The following is a 27,181-nucleotide window of genomic DNA, read 5'->3' as shown; positions in this document are numbered from 1 at the left end:
CAAATCATGATTAGTTCCGGAGCCTCCATAAGCAGATTCCGCCCGGTACCGAGATTTGTACTGGGGCTTCCCATAGTCAGAACAATCTGATCAGTAATCAGAGGAATTATAAATGATGGCTTCCCGGCACCAATCTCCACAGGAGGAAGGTTCGTTATCTACATACGTGGAACCCCACGCAGAGTCACAGCATTGACCAGTGTATGACGGTCCACGTTGATCCCAATCTCTCCCATATCTGTATTCGGAGGAGCGATCCTCCGAAACCCAACACACTCTCCGATCCCCATGGAGGGGCTGTTTCACGCGGCACATGAGAGACAAACAAAGTCTAGGCAGCCACATTGAATTCGCAGCAGGCTTGTCCGGCAAATAGGGTTCATAGTCCGATGTAGCATAGTCCTGTTCACTGGCTGCTACCGAGAGTTCCTGTCCTGGAAACGTACGGTCAGGTTTCTAGCTCGGAGACATCGAAGCCACAGGAGAACTAGTACGAAGGCGAGGGTCAGTAGAACTTGGAATCAAAGGAACCAGTACCATGGCCAGCAGACCTTCTGACGCCTGATCAACAACCACTGAGCCATGCTCTGAAAAGACCAATTTTGGCTTCTTAACCAGCGGCTTCTCCAAAGAAGAGACTGGCGGGGGCTTCTTCTGTCTTGGGGATAGGTGGTAGATGTTGTCCTGCTGGTACATGCGGAACAAGTGCTGGCTTCTTCTTTTTCTTCTTCGGTGGGGTTTGGTTCCAAAGGTAAAGTGGGCTTAGGCAAGTCATCTGGCAGCACAGAAGTGGTCGAAACCACAGGCAGGTTCGAGGCAGGTGCTGACAGCACCGGTACCGAGGCTGGGTGTTCTAGTGCTGGAGGAATGGAGTCCAAACACTCTGACTGTATCGAAGAAGCCATTTTGAATAACTGCTTCAACGACAAGCCCTCTGAAGAACCGAGGGCCAAGTCCCACAGGGTGACAAGCCCTATTCTTTTGAGCCTGCTTCGTAAACCTCTGGCAATGAATGCAGGTCTCGACAATGTAGAATTCCCCCAGGCAGAGAGAAGAGGATCCAAAGAATCACAGTTCTACTCGTTGCTGAGCCGAAGATTCCTTGACATCTACTGAAGCACAGACACAGACTGAGGGGATGTGGAGTGGCGCAGCCACATATAGCAGCTGGGGGTGGGGTTCCCGCCTAAATCAGGAGAATTGAGCTTCTTAGATTATGACGAGGTCTCTGCGCAGACGCATAGCCCATTGGTGTAAAAGACAGAGACCATGTCAAAGAACTGTATATTAAAGAAGGAATAGATTCCAACAATCTAGAAAACCTAGGCGGACTGGTCTCCACAGAATCATTATGGATAGCATTATGAGGACTGAAAGGAAATGTGTTACTAGGGACATGCTACCGCCCTCCGGATCACTACACTGAGAGTGACCTGGAGTTGGAGAAGCAAATAAGAGAGGTGTCAAAGAGAGTCTGGGCAGTTATAATGGGCAACTTCAAATACCCACATATAGACTAGGTAAATTCACATTCAGGAAATGAAAGAGAGGCCAAATTTCTAGACATGCTAAATGACTGTGCCTTAGAACAGTTAGTTGCGGAACCAACCAGAGGGATGGCAACCTTGGACTTAATCCTGAGAGATGCCCAGGACCTGGTGTGAGATATCAGAGTTGCAGAACCACTGGGTAATAGTGTGATCCAATTCAGCATATATGCAAGTGGAGTATTGTCAAGGAAGTCCAACACAGATGTATTGGTCTTCAGAAGAGGAAACTTCCCAAAAATGAGAGGATTGGTATAAAGGAAGTTGTAAGGGAAAGTCAAGAGGGTCAACCCACTCCAGAAAGCATGGAACTTATTTAAAACCACAATAATAGAAGCTCAGGTAAGATGTATACAGAGAAGGAAGAAAGGTATCACCAAGTTCAGGACAACCCCAGCGTGGCTAACAAGTAGAGTCAGGGAAGCTATAAAGGGGAAGAAGGCGTCTTTCAGAAAATGGAAGTCTTGAGCAAATGAAGAGACCAGAAAGGAACATAAACTCTGGCAAAGGAAATACAAGGAGATAATAAGGGATGCAAAAAAGAGAGTTTGAGGAGCATATTGAGCCCCTGGTGGCGCAGTGGTAAAACTGCCGCCCTGTAACCAGAAGGTTACAAGTTCGATCCTGACCAGGGGCTCAAGGTTGACTCAGCCTTCCATCCTTCCGAGGTCGGTAAAATGAGTACCCAGAATGTTGGGGGCAATATGCTAAATCATTGTAAACCGCTTAGAGAGCTCTGGCTATAGAGCAGTATATAAATGTAAGTGCTATTGCTATTGCTATATAGCTAGAAGTGTCCAGAGGAATAACAAAAACTTCTTTAAATATATCAGAAGTAGAAAACTGCCAGAGAGGCATTTGGCCCCTTAGATGAGGAGGGCTTGAAAGGGATTATTAAGGAGGATAAGGAGATTGCAGAGAACCTGAATGAGTTCTTTGCATCTGTATTCATGGCGGAGGATACTGACCATATACCTTTCCGGAATTGAGATTTTCAGGTTTAGCAGCTGAAAAACTGGACCAATTTGAGGTGAGATTCTCTAAACTAACTTGAAAAACTAAAAATTAACAAATCACCAAGGCCAGATGGCATCCACCCAAGAGTTCTGAAGGAACACAAATGTAGAAGTGCTGATCTCCTAGCAAAAATATGTAACTTGTCCCTACAATCAGCCTCTGTACCAGAGGACTGGAAAGTAGCCAACGTAACTCTGACTTTAAAAAAAGAATCAAAGGGGGATCCGGGAAATTACAGGCCGGTCAGATTAACTTCGGTGCTAGTTAAGGACAGAATTGTTAAAGATATAGAAGAAAAGGCCTTGCTGAAGGAAAACCAGCATGGTTTCTACAAGGGAAAGTCTTGCCTCACTAACCTTTTAGAGTTCTTTGATAGTGTCAACAGGCATGTGGATAAAGGAGAGCCAGTTGACATAGTCTACTTGGACTTCCAAAGAGCTTTTGACAAAGTTCCCCACCAAAGGCTCTTGAGTAAACTTAGCAGTCAAGGGATAAGGGGGCAGGCTCATGTGTGGATTGGTAACTGGTTGAAGGACAAGAAACAGAGGATAGGAATAAATGGACAGTTTTCACAATGGAGGGAAGTAGGAAGTGGAGTCCCCCAGGGATCGGTACTGGGACCAGTGCTCTTTAACCTATTCATAAATAGCAATAGCAATAGCACTTACATTTATATACCGCTCTATAGCCGGAGCTCTCTAAGTGGTTTACAATGATTTAGCATATTGCCCCCAACATTCTGGGTACTCATTTTACCGACCTCGGAAGGATGGAAGGCTGAGTCAACCTTGAGCCCCTGGTTAGGATCGAACTTGTAACCTTCTGGTTACAGGGTGGCAGTTTTACCACTGCGCCACCAGGGGCTCTTAAATGCTCTAGAAGTTGGGGTAAGCAGCCAAGTGTCCAAATTTGCAGATGACCCTAAACCATTTAGGGTAGCGAAATCCACAAGAGATTGTGAAAGAGCTCCAAAAAGATCTCTCCATAATGAATGAGTGGGTGACAAAATGGCAAATGCGGTTATTATTATTAATTCAATTTCTTTCGGTTCATTGTAAGCAAGTGTAAAGTGATACATATTGGGGCAAAAAAACCCAACTTCACATATACACTGATGGAATCTGAGCTGTTGGTCAATGACCAGGAGAGAGATCTTGGGATCATGGTGGACAGCTCATTGAAAGTGTTGACACAGTGTGCGGCAGCTGTGAAAAAATCTAATTTCGTGGTAGGTGTCAATAGTTAGGAGATTGAGAAAAAAAATTCTAATATTATAATGCCCTTATACAAATCTATGGTGCGGCCACATCTGGAGTACTATGTACAGTTTTGGTCACTGCATCTTAAGAAGGATATTGTAGAACTGGAAAAGGTGCAGAAGAGGGCAACCAGGATGATCAGGGGCCTGGAGCACCTTCCTTATGAAGCTAGGCTACAGCATCTGGGGCTCTTTACCTTAGAAAAGAAGTTACTAAGGGGAGACATGTTCAAGGTATATAAAATTATGCATTGAGTGGAGAGTGTGGACAGAGAGAAATTTTTCTCACACACAAACAACCAGGGGTCATCTCATGAAAGTGTAGGTTGGGAAATTTAGGACTGACAAGAGGAAGTACTTTTTCACACAGCACAAAATTAATCTATGGAATTCTTTGCCATGGGAAGTGGGGATGGCCACCAGCTTGGATGGCTTTAAAAGGAACTTAGACAAATTCATGAAGGACAGTTCTATCAATGGCTACTAGTCTGGTGGCTGTGGGCCACCTCCAGCCTCAGAGGCATGATGCCTCTCAATACAAGTTTCAGGGTAGCAACAACAGGAGAGAGGGAATGCACATACCTCTTGCCAGTGGGCTTCCCTCCCAGAGGTATCTGGTGGGCCACTGTGTGAAACAAGGCCTTGGGCCTGATCCAGCAGGGCTGTTCTTATTTAAAGAAGGTGATACTTGTGCCCTAAAGTCTGGTTTGTAATTAAAATCAGAGGACAGCTTTCCCCCAATACTGCAAGGCCATGTAGTAATACCAGGTCTGACATAACACACACAAAAAGACACAGTACTATAAATCCATTAACTAAAAGTGAGCCCAGAAACAATACCTCCATGATGATGCGACAAACTTCCTCCATTAGCAAGGATTTCTTCTCTAGCAGCCATCTAAAGTAGAAAAAATATTCAAAAATTCATCAAAATAAACGAGCATGATATTGTATACCTTTCACTCACCTTGGTGCTAACACAGAATGAATGCATATCAAGGTTATTTATACATTCCATATGACAAGGTTCCACGTGCAATCCTAATGCCTTCTTAGCTGGTAGTTTTAACATCTTGCACTCTCATCCACCTATCACCAACACATTTTTTTTTAAAGTCCTGGATATGCATGAAGAAGATGCAAAACTTTTCAAAGACTGGCCAAGATAAAGCACCTCCCAGCTATGGAAGCATCTCAGCATGAAATATCTACATATGCAATGTTTTACCTTATTATAAGCATCTAACTGTACAGTTTAAATTAGCAACTAATATTCATTATTGGTGAACGTTGGCATGGGAATTTGCTAGAAGGGCCTTTGGCCCATCAACTTCCACTCAGGTTTATCAACCAGCAGAATTTAGGGCCAAACTAGACATGTGGGAGTTCTGTGGTGGCTTTATTTTCTTTCAAAAGCAACAATATTCCCACCACCTCCCAACGTGGATTGAGGTTGAAGCATAAGGGTAGAGGGTCAACACCCATCCCAAACTGCGAACCTGATCCAAATTGCCCCCTAAAACTATTAGCCATGGAACTGAAAATTTACAAGCACAAACTCTGTGCCCATAAGTTACCCAATCTCCATGTCTAATCATGCCTTGTGGGGAAGAGTGATTTTAAGTCCAGGAACTGATGTGGGGGGCAAAGGATTAAGTTTACTTCTCTCCATGCTATGGCCCTGATCCAACCTCTCCCTCTCCAGTTGCTGCTTTTTGAAAAAAAGATGTTGGGACTTCTAACTCACACAACTCTATCACATCTAGTTTGGTCCTTAGTTGATAATCAGGACTTTACAGGCAGAAGTTTTACACACTTCATTATTCTTTGAGATGGCTAAGTTAATCAAACTAAATTCTTCAATTAACTTTGACAAAAAGGTGAGAGGATGAATGAAAGGAAGGGGATGACAAAGCTTTTTGCACAATAAAATTACTGTGAAAGCAATAAGAGGGCATGCATTCTGAAGGCAAAATAAGCACAATAATCTAAACTGAACTCCATATTTACATATGACTGTAAACAGAGTACAGATTACGTAATAACTGTATTGCATATGTAAGTATTCCATACATTTGATAAATTTACATGAGTACTACATATAACTGTAAACTGTAAACATGTATTAACACTATAAGCTCAAAATACCCATCTTTAATTATTTGTGGTGTTGCTGGAAGCAACATTTGAACATAACTGGCCTTTTGTCAAGATACTGCCTATCTCTGAATCTATTCCATGTGATTTGATAAAGTATTCCTTCTACAGCAGGGAACAGAAGTGGGTGGGGGATAGAAAAGCACCAGAAGCCTTGAAAGCCTTACAGACAGAGTATCTGAGAACTTCCATGTAACTACCTAAGGCCCAGTGGTAGCTGCCAAAAAATCACTCCCAAGTGGGTGGAATTTTGGGTATCAGCTATCACATTTATAAACACTGAACCAACCACATGGTTTAGCATGACTGCATGGAACAGTAGTGAGGGCACAGTATCACCCAACCACATGGTTTAGAGTTCACAATTAGTTTCATGGAGCCCCATCCAATGGAAGGGGTTTTCAGAAACTACCATACTAATGTCAAATTAAAAATGGGCTTAAAACTCTAGTGTTAATTACTATAGCTAAGTGTGTTACATATGTTCTCATCTATGAGATGAAAGATATATACAGTATATTAATTACCTCTACTTCTTCATACACACGAACAGGGTCACTTATTCCTCTGTAGTTAAAGCCCAGATAGAAGTAGACACATGCACCAGCATCATAGGTCTGGGTAACCCTGTGTTAAAAACCCACACCAAACATGCTTGTTAGATCAATTACCATACTGCTCTGGATAAAACTAGCTCTTAAAACTGAACACAAAATTTTATCTGATTACATAAAAATACAATTTGCAATTGTAGAAAACAATATATCATACACAAAGTCTAACTGTACACTCCTGATACGACCACGGCCAGTAGGTATTATATAAAACATTATTACGTAAAACAAAGATTATCATTAGTAAAACCACAGGGGGAAAGCTAAAATGAATAAGAAATGTATTAAGTTTGGATATTAATTCTGAGCTATATACTAAAAACACACACACGCAAAGAAAAAACTGTGGTAGAAAACCTTTTTTCCATCAATGCCACAATGGAGACAGTGTTATACTATGGGAATTCCTTTATGTCATCTACACATACAGAGCAAAAGTTTCAAAGTACAGGGTGGTACATAACTTTAGCTTTTCTAAACCATAAAAGGCATTGCAAGACATTGGCACTTTGTATTTAAGATACGATTCAATTGTCAGGGAGTAACGGTACACATTGTTGGGTGGCCTTTATACTATTTAACAAGTTGTTCTAGTAAGAACTAATCAGCCTACTTTCCTTTCGCTGTCTCTACAACTGGACTAAATTTCGTTCAAATCGAGGACCACAAGTTAGATCTCTTGCACCTCAAACGTTCATGCATCCACCATCTTGGATCGGGGTGGATGACATCATTACAAACTACACCACTGAGGTATCCATGTGTGTCACTCACTAAAACTGTACCACATTTGGTTCAAATTGATTAGTCCTCAAGTTAGTGCACTTGCTCTTCAAAAGCTTACAAGTCCATCTTGAATTGGGTTGGATGACATTGTCACAATCTTATGTGTCCTTATGTGTCCCTACAGCTGTAGCAATTTTGGTTCAAATTGGTTAAGCAGTTCACAAATTAGCCCACTTGCACCTCCAAAATTTACACATCTGCTATCTTGAATTGGTATGGATGACATCACAAGTGATGCCATTGAGGTGTCCCTGTGTGTCACTCACTACAACTGTATCCAATTTGGTACAAATGGGTTCGATAGTCCACAAGTTAGCCGGCTTGCACCTCATATGTTCATGCACCACCAAGTTGGATTTGGGTGGATGACATCATCACAAACTATACCATTGAGGTGTCCCTGTCTGTCCATATAGCTGTATCAGATTTGATTAAAATAAGTTAAGAGGTTTACAAGTTAGCCCACTTGTGCATCAAATGTTCACATGTCCACCATCTTGAATTGGGGTGGATGACATCACCACCAACTATGCCACTGAGGTCTCTCTATGTGTCCCTACAGCAATTTTGGTTCAAATCGGTTAAGCGGTTCACAAGTTAGCCCACTTGCGCTTCAAACGTTTATGCGTCTGCCATCTTGAATCTGTGTGGATGACATCATCACAAACTATGCCACTGAGGTTTCCCCTGTATGTCTCACACTGCAATTGTACCTAATTTGTTTTAAATTGGTTACACAGTCCAAAAATTAGCCTTCTTGTTCCTCAGATGTTCACACGGCCACCATCTTGGAGTGGATATCATCACACACCACGCCATTTGAGCATCCCTGTGTGTCCCTACAGCTGTAGCAAATTTGATTCAAATCAGTTAGGCAGTCCACAAGTTAACCCACTTGTGCCTCAAAAGTTTACACATCTGCTATCTTGGATTGGGGTGGATGACATCATCACAAACTACGTCACTGAGGTGTCCCTACAACTGTATCTGATTTGGTTCATATTGGTCCAGGCATTGTGAAGTTGATGGGCGGGGGGACACACAGAATGGACACACAATGCTGGGTGATCTCATAAGCCTACTGGAAAGTAGGCTAAAAACAGGTTCTGGTTTACTGTATGCCTTTGGCACCGCTTTCAAAATATTAGACTAAAAAGCCAGAGGGGCTTACATTACAGTAGATGTAATGTATCACATATTGATACACATTTAATCCATTTTATACCACCACACAATTTCCAAATGTGGTGTGCTTTAAGCAAATGAGTACCAATATTTTATCAATAGGACTTAATACAGAGTGCACAAGAGTTGTTATTGACATTATTTGATACACAAGGCACTCATGAATAATTTGTCATCAATAGAATGCAACACTACCAATTCAATAGTAAGTATATTTTATGTACAAAGAAAACTTTGCACCTTATTAGAACTGTTTTTCTTGATGTTTCTACGTATTTTGTAGAAATACGCGTGCATGTGAACACAGCCAAGTTGTCTATTTGCGGAGAGGCAGCAAGGTCTCTTGCAGACAGAGTCTCAGAGAAAACAGTGGTCAATAATACTGGTTGCTAAATAAAATAAGGTATTGTACGCCCCTAACCACATAGCTCCATTAGTGTGTGATTTGGATTTATATCTCCCCACCCCATCTCCAGGAAACCCAAAGAATCAGAGTAGTTTGAGATAAGATTAATGCACCAAAAGACAGAAGTTTTTAGCAGCAGAGGTTTATACATTTTAAATCTGCAGCAAGTTAGAGACAGGATTCTACATTTCTAAGGGTAGAATTTAAATGCCACCTTTTGAGATTATGCAACGACAGGAAGTTATGATTTTACCACATTACTGGGCACATTTCTCCTACTGGCCTTTAGGAATCTCAACCTAATAACTAATAACTCAACTAATAACTCAATAACTCAACTAATAACTTTGGAACGCGCTTCCCGTGGGAATAAGAGTCTCCCCATCTCTGGCAGCTTTTAAAAAGTGTCTAAAGACTTATCTTTTTACCCAGGCCTTTTAGCTTTTTAACTTTGTAACTTTTTAAATTTTGGATTATTTATTGATTTGTTTTAAGCTGATTTTAATATTTAATTGATTTTAATGTTTTGTTTTTAATTGTTGTGAACTGCCCTGAGACCTTGGGTTAAGGCGGTATAAAAATGCACTAAATAAATAAATAAATAGGTTGAAGAATCAGATAGTGGGGTCTAGAAAACAGACAGAGGTATCAAAACCTTGAGCAGTATAACCTCCTGCCAACATAAAGGGTAAGATCATTATTGTCTCTACTTTAGATTGATCTTAAACTGCATGTGTGTACCGAAGCAAAATATATTGTCTGTATAACTTAAAGGTAACATGCCTTACCGACAGGTGGCAAAAGGTGCAAACTGAACGCCTTTTTCTTTGCATTCTCTTACTATTCTTTCCTTTACATTTCTGCAGAGGTCTAGAACCCTGAAACAGTAGATTATAACATTTTTTTAAAATGATGATTAACATATGCACACATGGTTTATTTTTTTCTTGATTTTTATATCATATAAGTACACATTTTTACAACCTATTCTACATGAGGGCTTACAACCCTTTTCAATTTAGAAGTAAAATGGCTTCTAAAAACAATTTACAAACACGGATATAACTCTCCAGCAATTACTGGGCTGCTCTGATAGAGCAAACATACTCTTCAACACAGTGGCCCCCATACTGTGTGATGGAAGTGATGGTAGTAGCATCTGCAGTGTGATGACGCATTGCTTAGTGGCCACAGAGCAGCCCTGTCACTGGAAACAGTGCAGGTGGGCTGCAGAATGGCTCAGAAGCAGCGAGCACACTCCTCTGTGATCAATGTGGGCCAGTGCCGATCCTCTGCTATATTTTGCCCTTTTCTCTCTAGTCCCTCTTCTGTCACGGCTCCTCCATCATCCTCATGCCAGCCTTTTATCTAATGCAGAGCTCTATGGACAGCTGTCATTCAAATTCTCCTGCTGTTTACAATTTGACAAAGCAGGTACTCTTTTGCCTCAACAACAGAAACATAAATTCTGCTCCAAGTAGTGTTGGCCCACACCAACTCCACAGTTACTCCACACCTGGTGTAGAAAAGATAGGAACAACCATGCGTTGAAATTATTGGGACAGAAAAGTTAAATGTGCACTGAATGTGCACCTGACTTGATTTTAAACTGCCGTGCCCTTGGAAAGAAGGCACGGACCCGACATATAGCTACAAAACCATTTCCCTCAATTGGAAGCATAGTTATCCCAATTCTGAAGTGCAATCCAATGAATTTGGGGGATTTTGATGTGTTATTAAAGTGAAATTCAGTGGCTTGTTAGATTCAACAAGAACCCAAGATGACTGCTTCTACTAAAGTAGGTTTCATATGGGCTGCCAAATACGATCTCAGACTTTACTAAACTTGGAATACCTTAGTTTTTATATATGCTACAACACTTTTACAACACAAAACTTCAAATCCAATATAAAACAGTGGGCAAATTTTCAGAAAAGACACATTTGTCAAAAGAAGATTAAACTTTATTGAGTAGCAAATGCACTGAGTTTTACCTATCCCAGGGAACAGATGTCTCAAATGATTCTCCTATTAAATAATAATCCATGCCCAAGTCCTATTAAAATGACCAATAAGAAAAAAGTTTCAGGTTAGTATTTATGTATAATTACGACACTGGAAACATTTAAGCTTATCCATCAGCACTTTTGACAAGCTTCATTTGTCAAGAGGAGAAAGGACAAGGTCCACAGCTGAGTTTGAAAGATTTGGAATGGAAATCAACAGATGGTCATAGTGCTGTTCACTTTTAGGCATCCAGTACACAGTTGACCTGTACTGTTATTTCAAGTTATCGTTAAAACAAGAAAATTGTGCACTATTTGATGCTCCATATTTTTACTGGAAAATACCAAATTATTTTAATGTGAATAAGGAAGAGACACAGACTGAACAAGCACTGATCTTGTAAATGCTCTATTACTCTTAAGCTCTTCCACAAAATGCTCTATTACTCTTACTGTTCCACTAAAGGTATACTAATCTCCTCATTTAGAAGAAGAAAAATCCTAGATCTGTTAAGCTACATCCAGTTTCTGGTGCTGAATCCCTGCAAGTGCAAGAAAAAGTTTATAGCTTTTCTTTTCTTTTAAGAGTCAAAAAACCCTAGGGCCCCTAATACTTGTGAGGTGCAGAAGTCTCTACAGGAGAAATTATGCATGCAGTAAAGCTAGTTTTCATTGGATTCAGCAGTGTGAACATAATCTAAAGAAAAACAGGTTGCTCACCTGTAACTGATGATCTGGTAGAGATCCGTCGATATCCATAAGAGTGGGTTTCTGCGCCTGTGCAGGAACCACGCGGTAGCCATGCTGAATCTTGTCGAGGTGTCCTGACCATGCCCCCATGCCCTGTGTGTGCTATTTAAGGGCGGGCAGGATGCACGTTCCTCAGTTCTTGGACGATCGCCATGGAGGCCGATCACCCAGGTAAGTACGTGAGTTTTTTATTTATTTATTTAAACAACAGAGATAACTTAATTGAAGTCCCAAAAAGATAGGGCTGCACACCTAGCATATTCACAGAACGCAAACACTACTGCAGAGGGGCAAGAAGGGAGGGTCTTATGGATATCGATGGATCTCTACCAGATCATCAGTTACAGGTGAGCAACCTGTTTATCTGGGTCGAGATCTGTCGAGACCCATAAGAGTGGGTGTTTGGCAAGCTCCCAAAGGAGGAGGATGAAGTAGTAGTCAGGGCAAAACCTGCTTTAAAACACTCCTCTCAAAGGTAGCCTCTGCAGCAGAGCGTACGTCTATGGCATGATACTTTACAAAGGGGGCCTTGGAGGACCAGGCTGCTGCCTTGCAGATTTTTTTAAAGGTCACTCCGGAAAGGTGTGCAGCTGAGAAAGCATGAGCCCTGGTAGAATGGGCCCTAATAGCTTCCGGTGGAGTCTTGTTCTGAAGTTTGTATGTTAGTTCTATGAGCTCCACCAACCATCTGGACAGGTGTTGACATGAGACGCAGGTGCCCTTTGTGGAGCCTGTATACGACACGAACAGCCTCTCTGTGGAGTGAAAGTCCCTTGTTCGTGCTAGGTAAAATAGGAGTGCCCTGCGCATGTCCAGCGAATGCAAGGATAATTCCAGAGCCGAAGATGAGTTCCTGAAAAAACACAGCAGGACAATGTCTTGGTTTAGATGGAAATCAGACACGACCTTAGGTCAAAAGGATGGGTCCATGTGCATAAGGACCTTATCCTGGAAGAATCTCGTATATGGAGAGTCGAACCTTAATGCCACCAGTTCACTCACCCGTCGGGCAGTGGTGATGGCAATGAGAAAGGCAGTTTTCCAGGATACCAGCTGCAACGATGCTGTGGCCATGGGTTCGAATGGGGCCTCAGTGAGTGTCGAGAGAACCAATGAGAGACTCCAAGGTTCCACTGGTGGCTTTATTGGAGGATAGATATTAGATAAGCCCTTCAGAAAAGCCTTATTCTCCGAGTGAGAAAAGAGAGTCGTCCCATCGGAGCTTGGGTGGCGAGAGGAAAGGGCAGCTAGGTGCACCTTTATCGAAACATTAGCTAGGCGTTCCGCTTTCAAGGAGGAGAGGTATAGTAAAACCTGTTGCACAGTCGAATGTTGGGGTAAAAAACCCCTGGCCTTGGCATAGTGTTTAAAGCGTAGCCACTTGCTCGTGTAATTTCGCTGGGTACTCCTTCTGATTATTTAAGAGGACGTCTTTCAAGATCCTATGCGCCATACGGTCAGCCGGAGTGTGTGGACATCTGGGTAGAGGATTTTTCTATCGTCTTGGGACAGAAGATCCAGTTCTCGAGGGAGGTGTTAGTACTGGTTCTGAGACAGTCTGCATACCTGTGGAAATCAGGATTGCCTTGACCACCACGGAGTCACTAGGAGACATGGTACTGGATCTGAGAGTAGTTGCACCACCACCCTGGCTATTAGTGGTTGAGGGGGAAACATGTATGGTGTTTCCTGTGACCAGTCCAGTTGAAATGCATTCCCCAGGGACAGAAGGTCGTGTCCCGCCCTTGAACAAAATCGAGGGCATTTCGTATTTACAGACGTTGCAAAGAAGTCCACCGTCGCTTGCAGCCACCAGTTGAAAAATGGGGCAATATACTCCAACTTGAGGTTCCATTTGACCATGAGAATGAGTCTAGAACCCTGGGTGGGATTTCCAGGTTCCTCCGCTGGCTGTCTCGTGATGGATGGAAGACCGACAGAAACCAAGCGCTGTTTGGATTGGAGATTGCTGGCAGAGGTTCACCAAATCTCGGATACAGAGAAAACCTTCTGGTAAGAATGCTCTTTGGCGTTCCGTGTCCAAAACTGCCCCTATGTAAGTGATCACTGGGACCAGGTCCAAGCGAGATTTTTTTCCAATTTACCTGGACACCCAGATCTTCCAGTAGGTCCAACACACAGCGGATGTGTGAAACTAACTCTCTTTTGCTCTTTGAGGCCAGGAGCCAATCGTCCAAGAAGGGGTAAATAGTGACCTCCAGTGTTCTGAGATGTGCGATCACGGGAGCCATGCACTTTGTAAAAACCCTTGGGGTGGTGGCCAATCCGAAGGGCAATACATTGTATTGGAAAGCTTGGCTTCCGACTGTAAACCGTAGATATTTTTGATGTTGAGGTCTGATACTGATGTGAAAGTAAGCGTCTTTCAGGTCCAGTGTTGCAAGCCACCCCTGCAGAAGTGGAAGAATTTGTTGCAACGCCATCATTCAAAACGTTTTGACGCTCGCAAACTTGTTCAAGTGGCGGAGGTCCATGATGGGGCAAACTCCTCCGTCCCGCTTGGGAATTTGAAAATAGCGGGAGTAGAAACCAGTCCGTCTGTCTTCCCACAACACTGGGGCTATAGCCCCCTTCTCCAATAATTCTCTCACCTCTTCTCGCAGGGCATCCGTTGAAGGGGTGAACTGCATCCCTGTGAACCGCGGAACTGTCCTGAATTCGATCGCATAACCCACTGATACAATCTTCAGGACCCAGCGGTCTGATGTTATACGGTGCCATGTGGGGGCATGGCTCACCAATCTGATCACATGTGGCAGTAGAGATGGTAATAGTGCCCCCACAGGCGGGGAAGGGGAGGGAGGTGGTGTCAGTGAGTGGACCGATGTTTCAGGGACGCTTCTGGGAGTCGGTGGCCTTGCGCTGAGACTGTCCTGACTTCGGTTGATAGGGCCTCCTATGGTACGTGGAATAGGGTTTCCTGTAGTCTTGACGTTGCTGTTGTTTGTATGGAGATCTTTGTCTCTGGAAGGCAGGGCGGTATATTTGTTGGTAAGAGGATGATGTGGAAGCCTGATTTGTAAAGGTTTTAGCTGTGAATTTTGATTTTTTAAATTGCCCCACAGTGGAATCAGTAGCCTCACTGAATAAGCCCGAGCCATCAAATGCTAGGCCCTCTATCTTGTCTCGCATATCAGGTTGCAGGTTAGTTGAACGCAGCTAAGCATGTCTACGTAAAGTGATTGCAGCTGTCATTGCGCGAGACTCACTTTCGGCCAAGTGTTTGGCAATGCTAAGAAGTTGCCTAGTAAAGTCACCGGAATGCTCTAGAGTTTGGGTGAACCTCTTCCTGAACTCATCTGTGGGCAGTGTGTCAAGTCTGTAAGTAAAGTTTCCCAGATACTATGGCTGTATTTTGCTGTACAAGCAGAGTAATTAGCCACTTTAATTGAAAGACAGGAAGTAGAATAGATCTTTCTTCCCAAGAAGTCCAGCTTGTGACTCTCCTTATCAGGAGGCACTGTGAACTTCTTTCCAGTTTTTGAGGTGGAGGCACAGTCAATCACTAGGCTATTTGGTGCAGGGTGCTTAATGAGATAGCCATTATCTTTGTCCTGGATCCGATATAAGCTCTCAAGACGTTTAAGATGTTGGCATCGAAGTGTGGAGCACTTCCCAGGCACATTTGGCAGCACATGTTATAACTGGAAGCATCAGTAGTGCCACTGGCGATGTTGACTGAGTCTTTAGCATAAAATTATAGACTGGATCATCCATATTTGCCAATTCTGAACGTAACTCTAAGCCTAGAAAAGCGGCCATGGCTCGCACGTGTTTGTGGTAGGCCTTGAGCTCCTCATTAGGTGATGCATAGGTGGTAGGGGCCACCTCAGTAGGCGGTTCCACAACGATCTCCTCCTCATCCTCCCGGTCGGACTCAAAATTGGACGAACCGTAGTGGTTGGAGTGCGAGGCTGATGGCTAGGGCAGAACTGTAGTCTGAGTCTCTGCCACTGTGCCAAGTCCAGTTGGGGCCTCCATCTGGGTCGCCACTGTACACGACAACGAGGATTTAGTCTGCAAAGCCTGGTGCGCCAGGGTGGTAGTTACTGTCTGGGTGGCAACAGTAACATTTGCAGGACGTGGACGAAAGGGTGACGGTGCAGGCAGAGGAAGCTGGGAAATCAGCCTCCATGCCCTATTGGGTTCTGCAACAAAGGATCCAGACATTGAAGAAGCACCTATAGGTTGAGTTGGCATGGCGTGAGAGAAGCCACATGTGTGCCAGGAGAGAGGACTCTTTAGATGGTCAGCCGACAACGCTGGAGACTGGCGGGTGAATGATGATGTGGATGCCTGGGGCTCCACCTCCGACGGGAGAAAACCCAGGAACGTCGACGTCGAAGGGGTGCTAGAGTGCGAATCCAGTAATGTAAGGAGCGTGTTAGTGTCCTGTGGAGCGAGTTCCACGGTAGCGTCGACATCATCTCCAACATCGATGTCGAAGGATGGAGATGACAGTGGAGGTGGTTGGTATCGAGGGGACACTTGCCTAGAGACGGAGATCACCGGTGTATGGAGGATGGAGAGGGACCGGCTGGTTACCCTTGGCGTGGAAGGAGGAGAAGATGAGATCGGCGTCCGTGCCGATGAGAGCGAACAGGCCCTTGGTATCACTGTAATCAATGTCAAAGGCAGGGTTGATGATGGTTGTGTTGACGTCGACGGCTCGGTATCAGTCGGAGCTGTACAAGATGCAGAAACAGACTCCGAAACCGGCAAGGCCACTTGTACATACGATGGAGAAGGAGTATGGGTTACTGTCAGATCAATGCACTTCTGACGTTTAGCATTGGAGGTGGCTTGACATTCGGAGCCATGACGCTTAGAGGGTGTCGATGCCGAAGACTCCTCTTTAGGTGCTTGTTGCCATGGGGGCTCCGACGTTGAGGTTGACGCTGAGTGCTCCCTTTCCCAGCAGGTCGAGGTCGAGTCACCCTTCTGTGTCGAAGTCGTAGTCCGTTAGACGATCCGTGGTAAAAAACACGAGGAGAAAAACACGTCAGCCAGTCCGAGTCAGAGAACAAACGTTGTCCGTCAGTCAGTCCGAGTCAGAAATCCAAGAAAGTAGTTCGAAAAAGTAAATAAGCACAAAAAACCCACGGAAAAATTGAATAAAGGTACGAGGAACTTCCTGACTTAGCGGCAAATCAAGGTCTTATCGCAATGACAGTCGGAGAAGAACTGAGGAACGTGCGTCCTGCCTGCCCTTAAATAGCACGCACAGGGCGTGGTGGCGTGGTCAGGACACCTCGACAAGCTTCGGCATGGCTACCGCGTGGTCCCTGCGCAGGCGCAGAAACCCACTCTTACGGGTCTCGACCCAGATCTGAAACTTTCATTCAACACAGTTTAGTTCTGATACAGACATCTGAGATTTTATCTCAGATTTTTCTGCACAGAGACAGATTTGGGTTATTGTTATTCAAATTTATCCTAGCGGAGGTATGCACATTTTCTGAATTAAAGCTGGAGGCACACTTCACCCTTACGTGAACTGAAGGTAAATATTTTGTGGTACCCAATCTCAGAGGAGTCCACTAATTTGTTTCTTTGCAAGTCACTGATCTGGGTATGCCTTGTGATTGAAAGATAAGCTTGGAACAATAACTCCTACAGAGACACAACAAGAAGCTTTCTTGGGAGAACAGGTAATTGCGACTTCGATCTCTCTGCAATTGGAGTAATGATCCAATCACTCCTCAATGCAAAGATGACACAGAAATATCTGTCCTCAGAGGAGACAGATTAGAAAGAGGCAAGGTCAGAGCAGTGAATGATGAGAGTATGTACAAACACTTAAGCAATTATGTTAAACAGCTAGGCATTTTTCCTTGCAGAAGAGCTCTGAACAGCTCATACATGGATGTTTCCCCCAACAGAATTAGACATTCCAATACGATTTCCTTGCTTTGTCTCAGACATGTCAACATACCACATACAGATTTTATCTATTTTAAAAGACACATACCCGAAGATAAGCAATGACGAACGTCAGCATATACCCTCTCTGCCCATTATCTTCTCCAGCTGCCAGGCCACTACAATTTGAGGACAGTAAAATATCACAAGTGAACTATTCCTAGGGTGTGAAACAGGTAACAGCAATAATTTCCAATGAAAAATTGATAGGCATATTCAGGAGAAGTTCAATTCAAAAGTTATTAACTTTACAATGTGTTCTTGAAAGCCTGACAAACGGAAGAACTTGACAGTAGCTGGAAAAATCTAAAATCTACTTAAGAATCTCAATCTGTACGGCAGCATTTTCGCCTGTACTTATCACAGAGATGCCAGATCAAATGTTGCTTTGCTTAGTTTCTATAATAAGATGCAGGAAAAGATTCCTAGATGTCTTTGTACTCCATACCAAAAGGTACACTAGAGAGAGAGAGAGACTGCCTGTCAAGTAATTTCAATCTGTAAGCTTTTCAGTCAGATGCATATGATCACAAGAGAAATATTAAAGACCAGGAAAGCCACAGAGGAAGCATCTCTATTCTTAACACCAATGTTTTGGCACTATGCCAATTCTTGCCTACTTTTTAAACAATTTTCTTTAAAAAGCAAACAAGATCCCTCAAATCTGTTTTATCCTGTGAAATCTTTAATACCCAAAATATTTATAAGGCAATTGTGTTTTACATGAAGTGCTATCAACAAGCTTATGTTTCAGCATATTGCTTTGTTAAGATAGTTCACACTTACCAATGCTGAAACAGAAAACAAACCCTATTTGCAGTATCCAGACTAGTCAGTCATGACTATGCACCACTGAAATCAATGAGACAAAGTTATGTCTAAATTAATTGCCATTAGTTTCAATGAGACTCCGCCATGACTAACTGACTGTATGTGAGTGAATCAAAAAGTACCAATTTTTCTCCTGATGCGTCTACTTGGGAAGTTTATTGCTTGGACTTAAGAAGTCTGATTTGGCATAAAGCCAGCAATGGCTTGTAGAACTTGTCTCAAAGAAGTTTTGAGGACCATGGTATTAATACAAATTTCTTTTAAAGATCCATTATAAATCACAGCTGATAATTTGTCAAAATTAACTAACCTGAAGATCTGCAAGCTTTTGTGTACAAAATCTAATGAAGATCAACGTTTCTCATGTTGTACTGAATATCTGCTCATTTTTCTGCTTATAATGATGTTCCTGGGAAAGAATTTAAAGCAAACTGCTCCCAGCAGGAGAACCCTTAAATATCATCCCAGCAGACTTGAGAGTCCAGATATGTGTGTTCTCCTTATCTAGTTGAGTGGAATTTCTTTTATGTCACTAAAGTGTAAGCAGATTGCTGTATAGTATGGGGGTCTATTGTTCAAGAAACAAACTCCACATTATCTTAGGCAAGCAGAACTGATTGTATGGTTCTTTAGATGCCACCTCAATAATTCTGAACAATTCTACTGACTATTAAATAGACCTTAGTCCAAAAAGGGTAATTTTAATACAGATATTTTCTCAGGAAAAATAATTATAATATTTGATTTTTGGTGCTGGCACATCTCAGTTACTGTTTTAATCTTTTAAGTGAAAATAAAAACCCACTGCTCTCCTGATTCATGCTAATTACTTGGTTTATTATTATTATTATTAATTTGATTTCTATACCACCCTTCCAAAAATGGCTGAGGGCGGTTTACACAGAGAAATAATAAATAAATAAGATGGCTCCCTGTCCCCAAAGGGCTCATATTCTAAAAAGAAACACAAGATAGACACCAGCAACAGTCACTGGAGGTACTGTGCTGGGTACTGTGCTGCGTGTATAAACACACAACCACTGCCAAAGATTATCTAGTTTGAGACTGATTGCTCTTCCTAATTCAGTTTAAAAGTACAGTGGGCCCTTTGCGGGGGGCCAAAGAGAGATGACAGGAGTGACTTTGCTATTTATAGGAACGAAGGTACCACCTATGAAATAGTACTGAAAGGAGTATCCCCCTCTATATCTTTAATAAGTTTGAGATTTATGGCAAAAGTTCAAGGTCAGAGCTTTAGGTGCCAAGGAGAGCACTTCTATGAAAGCAGCATGAAAGTATTTTACATGCTGGCATTAATCCATGAGACCAAAATAATCAAATTCAAGCCATTAGTAAAGTGGTATTCTACAGGCCTCTTTTCATGGGGTGAGTAGCAATTGCTTCTGAGCAGGTGCCCAAGCAGCAGATCACCCCAGATATGCTGCTAGCTACTCAGGAGATTCAAGTGAGCTTGGACTGGCCATTACTATGGTTCTGGCTTCCTTATGCTTCAAAAGTTCTTTTGCTATAAAGTGCCAGTAAAACTCTGAAAGCCAACTGGGCATGCAGCTTAAAATGGCTACAGCCAGTAATGTTTAGAGCTGCCAGCTGTGAAACACAGCAGGGTTTTTAAGAGAGCTGGCTGTGCTTTCCCTCTTCCTGTTTCTCTGGCAAAAGTGACAAAGAGAAAATGCCAAGGCAGCAGCCATCAGGAAAACAGCCACTAGCTGGGACAGGCTGCCTGCTAGGCCTCGAGTTAATTCTTTCTTAAAAATGCAATAGTCTTTACGTTTAAATGGAGGTTGCCTGTCCCAGCTCCCTCATCTTCTGGCTCCACAGCCAAGAGACAAGCATCCTGGGGCAGAGATGTGCAGCTAGGATAGCTCCCAGGAGTGTAGCAGAAGACCAGGCCTTAATTTGTAAGCATGTCATAGACATATGCATGAATATTAATAAGCAAATGCATACTTTAGAAGGTAGCATGCTTTCATCCGTTTCCCCACTTAAATCTAGACTGACTACCATTTTGAAAAGACATTTTAATCCTTTGATAGGATAGTATTATGCAACTTTGTAAAATCAAGTGCTATAAGGGTTAATTAAGCTATAAGGTTATTAAACCTCTAAAGCAAAATTAACACTTGCAAAGATGTTATATTTAATGGAAACAGAAACAGATATCAGCCTTAAAAATTGTTTAAACAGGAAACAAAGTTGTAGCTCAGACAAATACCTTCAGCATGGTTTCATTGATCAGTCCTGTAATCAATCAAACCAGATGGACATAAGCCACCCTATCATTACTCAGCTTCTTATTAAAGTGAAATGTTTTCTGTTCCTTTGTAACAGCACAGAGCAATCAGTGACAGGAGGTGGGATACATATAATTAATCAAGTTCTGTTGATTAAAGACAATTTCCTTTTTAAAACAGCCTTGCTTGAGTCACAGCTCTAGTCAATAATGCACAGTATTATACCTTAATCTCAAAACATTGCTTTCTTTCACTGTGTTAGGACTTGTTTGCTTAGTGTCACAAAAGTCACTTGCCTGAGTTGAGACAAAAGGAAAAGCTTTTAAAGAACCAGACTTCATATTAAGTTAGACCATGGAGAAAACTGGTACATATTCTTATAGACAGCAACTCCCTACAAAAGTGTATGCTAACGTAAATTCAGATAATGAGGAATGTCACCTTTACATTTCCAGTTTTACACTTTTCCCTTTAATTAGTTCCTAGGATTTCATTTGGACTTTCCAAAACGGTTCTGTATTACTGACATACATGGCACCTCGTGATCTTTATAAAATGCCATTTTCTATTTTTAATTCTACAAAAATCTTAGACTTTTCCAAACATAGTTAAATATCAGAAGTCATACCCAAATTTTGCAGCAATATCATAAACTTGCTTTTCATGCTGTAGAACCTTCTCTCTGTCACCCTCAAAAAGCAAGGTGGCAACACATAATAGGTTGGTATCAAATCCTTTGAACTGTGGAAAGAGGCATCTCCATTACATTAAGGCAACATTTACAGCAATAAGTCAGTTTTCATATCAATCTACCTCTGAATGTCCTTTAGAAATAGCACAACATTCATGCTATTCACATGTCATTTTTACACATTACTTTTGTTTAGTACATGACAACTCCTCTAAGGGAAGATCTTTTTTTTACATGACAATAGTTCGATATCATGAAGCAAGTACCATAACATTTATTCTTTGTACACTTTCTTGTGAAAGCTTCCCCATCAGGAGATGACAATGCATCTCCTGGTTCAGCCCAAACTTTTGAAGGTTTTTCTGGGATATGGAAGACAATTGACACACCAAGAGATAGGGAAACTTGTTTGCTTCACCTGATTTCTAACAGCTGTTTAAGCAAATCTCTTCTTATTCACTGGGCCTTCATATTAAAGTTGGATAAATGCTGAATTACTAAATTCAAACTAGAAGATGGATTTTAAAATAAAAGATATTCACTATAGAAGTGTACATCACACTGACTGCAGTGCTATACATAATGTGCGTGTTTAAGATAAGGTTTCCGTAGGTGAGAGGCAGTCTTCTGAAGTTAATACTGTCTTATCTAAGCTTGAGAATTTCACTTACATGGAGATACTTGTAATATTTTAATTGGTTAATCAACTGTTTAAAGAGCATGAGTATCATATTGGGCTTTTCACAGGGCTAACTCAGACATTAGTGAGTCATTTGTCTCAAGTCAGGAGAGGGAGGGAAACACATGAGGGGAGAAGGAAGGGTGTTAGCCCAAGTTTGGGCCCTTAAAGTGTCATACCTACATTAAAGATTTTCATTAGCATGGATGGTGCCACACTTTTTAAATCTGCTGCACCTAATGCCCATGTACAATATTATCCAATACATGAGCACTTTTTAGAAATTTCACTAAAGCATGCATTTTAGACTAGGACCAATTACTAGTGTTGTGCACAAAACCGGAAAACCCAGTTCAGCTCAAGTCAGACTGGACTCAAGCCAAACCGGACCCAGTTTTGTGCCTGGCTCGAGGGGGGGGCAATGTTTGGGGAAACTTTTTTTAAAAAAAAATTAAAAACTTACTGCCTCTGGTGGCCTTGGGAGGGTGCTGCAGCAGCTGCAGGTGGGATCTCCGGTGGTTCCCCCTTCCCCATTAGCCTTCCCTGGTCTTATAAGGGCCATTTTGGCCCATTTCGGAGACTTTTTCTGTTCTGAAAACTGTCATTTTGAAGACCAATGAGCATGGGCGGCGCCTCCAAAATGGCCACTGCAGAAACAGCTGAAATGGCTCTTTTAAGACGGGGGGGGGACCACCATAGACCTCCCCACACCATAGCAGCACCCCCCAAGGCAGTAAGTTTAAGGAGGGGGAACCACCAGACAGGCTCAGCCCCGCGCCACAACAGCAGCCCCCAAGGCATTAAGTTAAAAAAAACCCCTTTTTTCCTAATAGAAACCTCAAACCGGCCCCAAGCTGGTTTGGGGGGGGGGGGGTTGGCTTGACCTCAAGGTTGATCTGGTTTGCACATCCCTACCAATTACTCCTTGCTTGGAGTAAGCAAGTAGCATTATATTACTGGCAATGACATTTGGCTGTTTAACTGTACCTTTATTTTCTCCACCGATAAACATAACTCAGGTAAAGGATCTCTCAATGTAAAATATTTGAAAGTTTTACTGAGTTCTACGATATTAAGGACATACAGGATTACTCCCACACTTCTATCATCCTCCTCTATCCCTTAGTCCAGAAACTCAATATAGTAATTTTAATGACTTTTGTACCAGTCATTGTGGTATCAACATAAAATGGCAGAGATTATAAAAGCATGTTATATAAGAAGCAAAACACTAAAAATGTCAAGAAAGCAAACCTAGTGTACAACTTTAGAAGCTTTGAGGACAAAGAAAAGAACACAGAGGACTGTTCATGATCCTCCTGCTATATTCCCTGCCACAATTTAACTTTACACAACCACTCTTATATGGAGGTTTCAAATAATTATTCAGTGTTTATCTTCCAAATGTAGTGAAATTGTTTTGACTTGAAATGTTTAATTTCTGTGTTGTGCTGCTGCTAAGACAGATTTAAACAGAGGACATAAAAAATGAACTTCATACTCCTAGGCACTGTTTCCTTTAAGGTGCACGTATGCGCACAAACCTCTAGGCCCCCACGCAGCAGTTTCTGGCAGGCAGGTGGGAGGGGGGAGAGATTAAAAAATTGCTATTGGTAGTTCTGTGACATATTTATTTCATTATTCATGTGGTAAGCTAGCAATAAATAATATAGGTCTCAATTTATTCAAGCAATAGTAATTTTCAAGGACAAGGTGTGGGGGTTCTTAGATTTTTTAAAATATATATATTGTGAAAGGTAATTTTGTAGTGAATTTAACCAGTCAACATGCACTGCTTATTTTTCAAAGCACTGTTGAAATGGAATTGTTTTGGTTCTATTTTTTTCAAAGAGGTTCTTGTGCATGACATGGAAATGACTAGGATTGCAAACAAGCACAGGAGAAAGGTGCAGGGATAGATGGTACATGTTACTTTTAAAATTAAATGTAATGATGATGGCACTACAGATATTCAGATATTCAATGCAGATATTCACTGTAGTCTATCAATCACGCTTTAATTATTATGACTTGGCCACAAATCAGTGTTTTGATATAAACAGTGTGTTGATTTTTAAAAATCAGTCAATATTGATTGATTGATTGTTAAATTTATAAACCGCCTTTCATTAAAACAATCCCAAGGTGGATTACAACAAAATTTAAAAACAAGATTGTAAAAAAGACACAATTAAAATATTAAGCTAAAAATATAAAACAAATCTGATTAAAAAATTAAAACAAAAGTATAAAAGCAATACAGAGTACAAAGAGCAGCAGCAGAGACAATCAAATAAAAGCCTGGGTAAAAAGCCACAATTTAACATGCTTTCTAAAAGCTGTGATGGAGACTGAGGTACGTATAGCCACTGGGAGAGCATTCCAGAGTCTGGGGGCAGCAACAGAGAAGGCCCGGTCCCGCATGCACAACAACCAAGCCTCCCTCATTGTCAGCAGAGCTCCTCAGATGACCTCGTCAAGTGGGCAGCAACCCTTGGGAGCAGGCGATTCCTCAGGTATCCTGGGCCCAAACCGTTAAGGGATTTAAAGGTCAAAACCAGCACCTTGAATTGGAGCCGGAAACAAACTGGCAGCCAGTGCAGCTCTTGCAAAACGGGTGTGATGTGCTCCCACTGGGCAGTTCCAGATAAAACCCTAGCTGCTGCATTTTTCACTAGCTGCAGTTTCCGGATATTCTTCAAGAGCAGCCCCACATAGAGCACATTACAGTAATCCAGATGTGACATGACTAAGGCATGGGTAACTGTGGCCAGATCTGCCTTCTCAAGAAGGCAGATAAAATAGTATGTTTTGAATGATATTAGTGGATTTTCTTATGTTAGCAAAATCTGCCTTCTGAGAGAACCTCTTCAGCCTTTCAACTCAAGAATTTCTAGTTGCATAGTATATCGTATTAGAAAAATGCACGGAATTCAGGGAAATATGTTAGCTATAACATGCACATTTGACTAACGCATTGGCTTTAATAGTAATGGGGGCTTGGGGGAGATTTAAATTGCTATTATTACTTTTATTATATGCTTGTAGTGTACTAGGGTGCAAATATCTACTTTGGCTTTTTACTTTATTCTGGTCTGTGACCATAATAAGGATTGATTGATTGATTGATTGATTGATTGACAGAGAGAGAGAGAGAGAGAGAGAGAGAGAGAGAGAGAGAGAGTTATGTGCATACACTGCCTGGATACTGCTGCCCAGAACAAAACTCTTTCCTGCTCACTGATGATAAAAAATAGAGGGAACACTGCTTCTAGGGCCTGTTAAGACAATCCTTCACACTGAGATGTGATCAGGAACAAGCTTGAATTGTTTCTTCTTCTCTTTCGCCCCCTACAGGGAAGAGTCAACAACTGAACCAGGGAATTCCACAGGATCTCTCTTGTAGGCCAAGAGAGATCTTGGACTCAGATAAATACAGGAAGTTCTACATTGTAAAAGAAGTCCTTGCTTTCCCTTCCCATCAGCTTTCCATGCCACTCATGTGATCCATCACAACTGGAATGTGCTCAATTAAAATCTTGGTTTTTAAAGAAGTATACCCCACTAGCTGAACCCGCACAGAGCATCTGTGCGGTAGTACACTGAGCCTGTGGCATCACCCCCCTCTCCTCCACCAACTCAATGTCCCCCACAACTTGCTCTGTCTGTCTTCCCCCAGAACCCACCGCACCCCCCCAGCGCCCCCCACAGCCCTCGCCCTCGGCGCCCCCCCCACAGCCCTCGCCCTCCTCCTCTCTGCCCTCCACAACCCTCATGCTCACCCTCTCCGCCCCCCCACAACTTGTCTCTCATCCTTGGCCTGCTGGCGGATGCTCCCCTTTCGGCCCACCAGCCGGGCCAACAGCAGCCAATTCTTTTTGGGCCACCGGCCAACCTGGCAACAGCCGCCTCCTCAACCCGTGCCCTCTTCTTGGGCCACTGGCCAGCCTGGCAACAACCGCCTCCTCAACCTGGGCCTCCCACCGCCGCCACCTCCCTCCTGAGGCCGGTGGGGCTTTGCCACCTGGCCAGGCTTCTCCTGTGGCCAGCAGGGCTTCTCCCCCCTCCCTGACAGGCTGCTTCTCCCACGAGCAGCCTCCTTCGGGCAGTGGGGCTTTGCCTGCCACCCAGCTCCCTCCATCCTGCCCACCACGTCCCCTCCTAAGCCCGTTGTCTGTCCCGGCGCTGAGCAGCAGCTCTGCCCCTGCCTTTTCATTGGTCGTGGCTGCAGCAGGGGCGGGGCTTCCCCACGCAGTTCTCTCCTCAGTCAGCCGTAAGAGAATTAAATATATAGATGCTAATTCTTGAGAAGTGATACTAAATGCATGTAAGTGAAACACTCATTTTTTCTAGCCAAGGAAACATCCAGTTTGGGTCGAGATTCAGATGAAGAGGCAACATGCTATTTTTGAATAGTGCCTTTTGTGAACCTGATTCTCATCTATTAATAGGTGTAATTAAAAATTAAATACCTTTGTGATGTAGAATTTTTTCAACCCATCCAGAAGTGATGTAAAAATTGAAGAAACCTGTGGTTTAAGAGCATGTCCTTGGCGGGGGATGGAGTAAAAAAGGAGAAATTTGTAAGACAACAGCAATCTCAATAGCACCCAGGTTTATATTGGGGAATAACAAAACATATGAGTTTAGAAGTTTTTCCATTTTGTTTTCTATTTCCTTGCAAAATATTCCTATTAACATTCTTACAAGGGACTAAGGACAACAACAGGTGGACCATGTTATCCACAGGAGTTCCATTCCCACCGATTTCCACACGTAATGAAGCCATAGATAATAGGGCATTAAAGTTATGGCGATTGGGGTGTTAGGTTCCTGCAGGCGAAAAAATGATTTTAAGACTGAAAATGGCTAAAATAATTGCAATAAAGTGCCATACCATGCTCTGCAGGACTTCTGCTGTCCAGCGATGGCCCCCAGAAGTCACAATCCCACAATCTTCCCATGAAAAACGGCAGTAAGAACCCCCCCCCCAAGAGCCACAAAATGGCTCCATTTGACAAAAATGGTGGCCAGAAATGACTATGGAGGTCATTTACG

At 42.6% G+C, this 27,181-nt stretch overlaps 1 protein-coding gene across 2 annotated transcripts in view; it reads right to left on the bottom strand.

Moving 5' to 3' along the window:
* Positions 1-27,181, bottom strand: part of AGPS (alkylglycerone phosphate synthase) — a 103,284-nt gene that overhangs the window by 23,115 nt on the left and 52,988 nt on the right. For both annotated transcript variants that reach the window (XM_053268302.1, XM_053268293.1), the window contains 7 exons: positions 26,596-26,672; positions 21,382-21,494; positions 17,720-17,789; positions 10,966-11,027; positions 9,759-9,848; positions 6,507-6,606; positions 4,663-4,720 (listed from right to left, as the gene is read on the bottom strand). In XM_053268302.1, coding sequence (XP_053124277.1) covers positions 4,663-4,720; positions 6,507-6,606; positions 9,759-9,848; positions 10,966-11,027; positions 17,720-17,789; positions 21,382-21,494; positions 26,596-26,672 — 570 coding nt within the window. The remainder of the gene's footprint in view (positions 1-4,662; positions 4,721-6,506; positions 6,607-9,758; positions 9,849-10,965; positions 11,028-17,719; positions 17,790-21,381; positions 21,495-26,595; positions 26,673-27,181) is intronic.

This window comes from Hemicordylus capensis, chromosome 1 (assembly GCF_027244095.1).
Source record: "Hemicordylus capensis ecotype Gifberg chromosome 1, rHemCap1.1.pri, whole genome shotgun sequence".
Lineage (NCBI taxonomy): Eukaryota > Metazoa > Chordata > Lepidosauria > Squamata > Cordylidae > Hemicordylus > Hemicordylus capensis.
This window is presented reverse-complemented; position numbering and strand designations above follow the sequence as displayed.